At 33.9% G+C, this 7,342-nt stretch overlaps 1 protein-coding gene across 1 annotated transcript; it reads right to left on the reverse strand.

Moving 5' to 3' along the window:
- Nucleotides 1-3,717: 3,717 nt before the first annotated feature.
- LOC107482059 (zinc finger protein SHOOT GRAVITROPISM 5) lies at nt 3,718-5,669 on the reverse strand (the record flags this gene model as incomplete). Its single annotated transcript, XM_016102439.3, is given in 3 exon segments — nt 3,718-4,736; nt 4,955-5,366; nt 5,445-5,669. Coding segments are annotated over 3 exon segments (1,227 nt in total). The 3' UTR covers nt 3,718-4,012.
- Nucleotides 5,670-7,342: the final 1,673 nt, after the last annotated feature.

Here is a 7,342-nt window from a genome sequence, read left to right on the forward strand (position 1 = left end):
ATATAAAAAATAAATTATTAAATAAATTTATGAATTTTAGAAAGTAGTAGAGACAGAATAAGAATCTCCACTCGAATCTCTGAGAGAAATTTTACGCTGTTTCTAACAAAAAAAAATCTCACAATTTAATCTCAAACGATTTTTGCAAATAAGACTCCCGTAATTGGGAGAATTTCAGCATCCCCTAAATGGTGGTAGATAGTAGCGGGGATGCATTAAAAGGTGCGGAAATTAAAGAAGTAAAGAGGAGAAGAGGTTGCACGTGGTCCCAACAAAGTATTCATGATTAACAGTGTAACCCCCTCTCCCCATTTCTCATTCAGCAACTTCCCCTTTGAATTGTCAAACAACAGTCTCCCAACTCCATCCCCCACTTTGCCTCCTCTTCTTCTTTTTGTCTTCTCCTTTTTAATTCATTTTACTTTATTTCTTTCTTTTTATAATAATAACTAATTTCATCAACATATACTTTCATACTCATCATACAGTAGTCTAAGTAAAGTCTTTAACTTTGATACAAAAAGTAACTTTCTTTTATCTGAAAAGCACTTATTAAGAGTTTCGCTTTTTAATAAAGACTTAATGGTAAGCGAGCCAAAGATCTTTCTATGAAAAGAAAAAGATTCGAATCCTAGAAATAACATGAACAAAAGTCTAGCTATTTTATATCTGAAAGCATACAACTAAATTTTCTGTATATAAAAAATAAAAATTCAAAATTAATCATAACGTATATACAATAATTAATTTGATAAGTTATTTTTAGTGTACATACGTTAGAGTATTGAGAGGACCTTTCTCTAGTACGAGAGGATCGGAAAAGACGCACCTCTGGTGTGTCAGTTATCGTGCTCACGGTAAACGCTGGATAGCCAAGTGTGGAACAGATAACTGCTGAAAGCATCTAAGTAGTAAGCCTATCCCAAGATGATACGTCTTAAAAAAAAGCATACAATTCATACTTAAAAGATACATCGAAAACAAGAATAGTGAGTTAATTCGACTCTCTATTTATAGTAATATATTTCCTGTTCAGTGTATGTATCACTTTTATTTAATGTTAGATGTGTTCCTTCTATCTTTCATGTTTCATTGAATGATAGTATGTACTATGTCACTTAAATATTTTTTTAATTGTCGGATAGATCCATTCATCAAAATATTATTATATAACAAATAATGATTAATAAGTATAACATTAGATGTAATTAATAATTTAACTTTGTTTATATATATATGGTAATAAAGATGTAATCATAAATTAAAATGCAACAATAAATTATATATAATACGGGCCGGATAACAAAAATAACAGAATACATATTACAAAGAGTTTAAATGCATATTTTCTACCCGTATAAATTAGGTAACCGTATGTTACCATATTTTTTAGAGGAGTAGCAGGCATGGCAGTAAGTTTTATGATTTATAGTTATTAATTAGTTATTATTAATATTTTTAATAGTATAAGATTACATTTAATAATATGGAATTACTTATTTTTTTTTGTTGATTAAAAATTGACTAAATTTTAATAAAAATACTGATTTCCTAAAATTTTTCTATTTTTTAACTTGTATTTACTAAAAAACTAAGCGTGTGAATACAACCTTATAATTTAGAGAAAGGAGAAATAGTTCATTGACCTTTTGATTTGTAGCATTTAAATTTTTGAAAATTTGAAAATATATTTAAGTTTTTGATCTTTTCGAAAATTGGATATATAAATCCCTCATGTTCACTTGGGCCTGTCAGACTTAACGAAAAAATTAAACATGATTCTCGTTGTACTGACGGATGCACACGTGAGAGAATTTTTAAAATTGAACAAATTAGACTCAAGGATCGATATGTCAAACTTTTGAAGGGCTCAAAAACCTAAATGTATTTTTAAATCTTCATAGATTTAAATGTCCGCGGACCAAAAAGTCAGAAATTGATTTATCCTTTTCTCTAAAATTTACAATATTGATAAAAAGTTATCAAATATTTTACTAAAAAGATAATTAATATAACAGAATTACAAAATTAAATAATCATTCTATTCTAATCAAATTTTTTTAACGTAATTTTAAATGAGTAATTACTCTATCCAAACCGAATTCCTGACTAAGAGTTATAAAGCGATAATTTGTAACATACACTCAATCTAAATACCAAAAAATACCTCTTATTAAATTTATCAACCTATTGTGCTGTAAATATAAATTTGTATAAATTGTAAGCAAATTATAATATTTGACTATGCATCGCCATCTTTTAACCAAAAATAAAGAGCATGCTGTAACCCTCTTCTTCTAATAATATCTACTTATTTGTCCACTTTTATTTTTAATTCACAGAGAAATCAAATTGATTTTAATTTCTTCAATTAATTTTTGTTAAATAAATATCCCTTGAACATACCAATGTTGAAAATTTTTATAAATTAAAACATGCTTTAAATAGTGTTTGTGTATAGTAAGCGTATGGTATGATAAAACAAATCTAAAAATTCAGTAAATTAATAATGTTAAGGAAAAGTACAGGTAGATAATGAAAATATTAAACAACATGAACAATAAATATATTGGATGTTCATTTCATTAGGTGTGCGGATGATTATTCTAATATTAAGATTTAGGTGGATAATTTGAAGGTGTAGTGTGTTTTGATTTGATTGGTAATTATTCATGTTGTTCAAGAAAGTTATTGGTTACCTAGTATAACCCGTAATTTGTTAGGTAGAGAATGATTTTTGTGAACAATGTAAACAATGAGCTCTAAAATTGACCTAATAAAATAAAAACACATTGAATTGAACATCCAATACATCCATTATTCATATTTTTTTAATATTTTTATTATCTACCTATCCTCTTCCTAAAGAAAAATATAACAAGTACTGGAGTTGAAACCTTCAAAGTTAATAAGATGACAATGTTTTCACTTTATAATATTAAAAGTCAATTTAAAAAGCAACTACGTAATTCCATCCATTGACTCCAAAAGAAGAAAAAGCTAAACCTAATTTGCTTTCTTTTTTTCTTTCAAGAGCACAAAAGTTCCCTTCCATGTTCGGATGTTCCAATAGGGGAATATAGACGTCTAGTTGCTTTAAGGTTTAGTTAACATGTTTGTTATATATGCAGAATTCAAAATTTGAATTATTTAGTTTAATTTGATAATGAATGTGTTTAGTTTAGCAGGTAGTAGAGAAAAGTGATTAAAAGAAATGAATGGAGGGCGTGGCATTATTGAATGAAAAAGGTACTGTAACCCCCACTAGGGTGCTGACACTGCAAGCTCCGAGTGTGGTGTTAAAAGTATGTGCGTGTTTAGAGGCTTGTGTGCGTTTGTTTGCGTTGAGAGGGACGAGTGCACCCATTCAACTCTGGCACTGAAAAACATGGCATGGCGTCTATATGTATTATTTTATATACATATATGCATTCAATTTCATATATATGCAGTGAAAATGACCCTCCATCTTTCACCCTCTCTATTCCTCCCACATTAAATTCGACCTCAAAAGGGAGATATACCCCCCTTTGGATGGTCCCAGGCCCCAACCCTCACTGCTATCATTCACCCAGATGAATGTCACATGTCTCCTTCAATTAATATATCAACAACATTAATATCCATTGTCTCTATAATCATTCCTTCCTTATTTTATTTTCTTCTAAAGAGTAAAGTTAACTTGTCATCATCCTTAATTCTATTAGCTATGTCAAATGAACAAAACAATTAATTAAGTTACAACTACTCAGGACCTTTAATCAAACCTTGTCAGTACTCAAACTCCTAAGCACTGCATCTCACGATCGATGACAACAACACAATATTAATAAAGAATATGAACTTTCTCTAAATCATACAACAAATTTTCAGACAGCCAAGAGTAAAAAGAAAACAGAAAAAGAAGAAAACAACCATCACTACTCAATTAGCTCGTAAACCTTTTTCATCTTTTCTTTTCTTTTCTTTCTAAACGGCATAATACAATTAAAGGGGTTATATATGTGACTGACTATTCTGCTTCACCATCATCAGTGTTGTTTGCTGATGACATGTAACTCATTACAATGGAGGTCTCTTCAGACGGAACCCCAACGCCATTGTTGGAAGAGTGAAAGTTTTGCTTGCAAGCATGGCATGTTATCTCCATGAGAGTTGAAGTCATCTTCTTGATGGCTTGCTTTCTCAAAGCTTCAGCCTTTCCAAGCTCAGCTTGTGCTTGCTTCCTTATCCTCTTTGCATTCTCAAACTCAAGCTCAGCTATCTCAATCTGCCGTTTCGCTTCTCTCCTTGCCTCTTCTGCATAGGCCTTTTCCGCCATTGCCAACTTCAGCTCCTGTCCTGCACACTCCTTCAACCTTGCCACTTCCAATGTGGAAGAAGAATCACCCACCATCATTACACTATTGTTATTGTTCCTTTCTTCTTCAACACTCCTCCCATTGTCCCCACCTATTGCGAGTCTCAAGCGGGTTTCGTGGTTTTGATGAGAGTTTATTGAAGTAGGTAGGAGCTGAAGTTCCAAGTTGTGAGTATTACTATTGTTCCTGTGAATCTCTGAAGGTGATGGCAGTGGTGGCGGTGGTGGTGGAAGTGGTTGCAGTGGGGCAGTGACGGTAAAATTAGCGTCACTGGATGGACTTGTGCTTGAAGCTGTTCTTGAAGAGCATGCCGGTTGCAGTGGTCGGTGCTGCCTCACAGTGCACGCATCCTGGTGTTCTATGAAACTCTCCACCCTGAAATATTTCATTTAATCTGTTACTGTTATATCCATATCACCAACATACACTATATGTTAATGATCTTATATAAACCAAGATAGCAAATCCTTATTAATTTATTCATGCTTTACATACAAAACAATATATTTAAAAAAGTTGTATAGTATTATAATATAACAGAGCAGTGCAAAGAATTTTAGGGTTTGAAGAGCGAGAGGAGAGAGAAAGGGAACCTGGAGAAGACGCGGCCACAGTCACAGGAATGGCCACGGGTGCCACAGGTTTTGATGTGAGCTTTGTAATCGGATTGAACGGCGTAACCCTTGGAGCACTTATGGCAGACCCACTGCTTGTGGTTGCTGTGCTTTCTTCTGAAGTGTTTCTTGATCCCCACCAGGTCACCCAGCGCGTGGCACGGGTCATGGTGCAAGCAGCTGGGTTCCGGACACACGAACACCTTCTTCTTCATGATGGTTGTACCGCCTCCTCCTTGCCTCTTGAGAAGCTTCCAGGGCACCTTGTGCCTCCTCCTATGCATTTGCAGGTTCTGGTCCCTCTGGAACCCTTGGTTGCAGATCTCACACACGTAACGATCCGATTCCAGCAGCGTCTTGGGAGACAGAGACACCACTTCTGCATCTGGATCTGCGAATGAATGAAGCTCATCATGAATAAATGAATTATATAGTTCTATGCAAAATGAAATTGAATTTGATTAATTACCAGGGGTTCCAGCGGGTCTTCTTTTTCTTTTGTTAGGGAGGTTTTGGGCATCGGAAGAACAAGAAGCAGTATTGATGGTGTTGTCTAACATGAGGAATAATATATGATGATGATGGTGGTGAGAAGTTAAACAATAAATTGCTGTACAGGATACGCTTGCAATAGTAGTAGTGGAGTTTCAGCTTTACCCGGACCTAGCTAGCTAGAATGAACAATTTTAAAAAAGGAAGAGAGAGAGAGAGAGAGAGAGAGAGAGAGGGTGTTGCTTTTAATTATGTAATCACCCTGCTTTCTTTTCAGGGCTTTTGCTAAGCCTTGCTTTCTTCATTGACCTCTCACCTCCACCACCACTCACCACCCAACTCTTGTTTATAAAGATATCTTTTCTGATTACTACATGTGTTTTGTTTGAAGGCGGGGCTGACCCAATCTAATCACATGATTAAATTAAGCAAAACCCAACGCACCTATACGGAGATGGAATCTGGAGAGAAACAAAAAAAACATCCTCCTCCAAATACGGTAGTCGTAGAGAGGAGAGTGGTCTTTCTCACGTGACTAAGTGACAAATTGATATTACACCACTCTCTCTAGTCTCTACTACATACGCTTAAAAGGTGGAGGAGACAGCAGGGTGAATTATGGAGGATAGGGTAAAACAATGACAATTTCAGTTCCCATTGGCGCATGTAACGGGCGCTTACTTATATCTTCTGGACTCATGCGCATATATTATGGATTTCAGATTTCTACACCCCTAACATTTACTTTTCCAAATTAATTCAAATTAAACTTCAAACCCCACCACCACACATAACTACGTCTCTTTAATAATAATAATGCTTTCTTTGCCTACTATTATTACAAATAATAATGGATATCCAATAATAATCATTCAACCACAGACTAACACCTTCTGCTGTACTCAATCTCCATTGGTACTTTTTTGTTTTATGTACCTACTTTTTTTCTTCTTAATTTTATCTTACTAATTTTATTACGTATTATTTTCTAATACATACATTATTGTCTAGTTTCGATCAAAATCCAAACTCCCAAAGCTTTTTCAATCAACCTCTAATTTGGCATGCTGCGTCATTTGTATCAAACACTCTACTCTGCGTACAATACACTCTGTCATTCGTACCAATGTAAATAATAGAGGTCCCAAACCTATATATATGAAGCTCCCTTTAAAATAACATAATGTTATCTGGCCCGACACAGTAAAATTAAAGGAGTCTATATTTTATTTGTATTTTAACTGGGATCGGGATACGCTCTATCTTATTTTATTAATTAATTATGATGTCAGGTTTTTATAGTATTTAGGGAATTTTCTAGGGTTGAATGAAAGTATATGGACGACATGGCATTACTGCTGGATCCATTTTTCTTTGTCTTTTGGTCATAACACCGATCCACGTGGAACATCCACAGAATGCATGTCACCTAAGCTTGTATATAGTGATAAACATGCTAGGACGTAATAAAATCATTGGAAAAAGTGATTGCCTATTCTAATTAACGATACATTCTCTCACACTAAGCTTTATTTATATTAAAAAGGAAACAAAAACAAAACTACATAGCCAGCTAGCGTTGTAAACAAAAATTGGTATAAGGAGATGTTTTCAAATGGATTCTTGATTATCTGCCGCCAAAGAGAAAATCTGTTGCGGATTGGCATTTTATCTTGCTTGCTTCAAATAGACCCTTATATGTATAGATGGGTCAAAAATGAAGTCCCCCACATATCAATTCAAACTTTAATCATTCTTGGTCAGAGGAATCAAATGGATCGGTCCTACACACACATTCAGCTAACTCTTTCAAATTTTCTTACCTTGCCGACTTCATATCAATAATTTTTTGTCTCAAGTAAACATACAGATATG

This window comes from Arachis duranensis, chromosome 3 (assembly GCF_000817695.3).
Source record: "Arachis duranensis cultivar V14167 chromosome 3, aradu.V14167.gnm2.J7QH, whole genome shotgun sequence".
NCBI lineage: Eukaryota > Viridiplantae > Streptophyta > Magnoliopsida > Fabales > Fabaceae > Arachis > Arachis duranensis.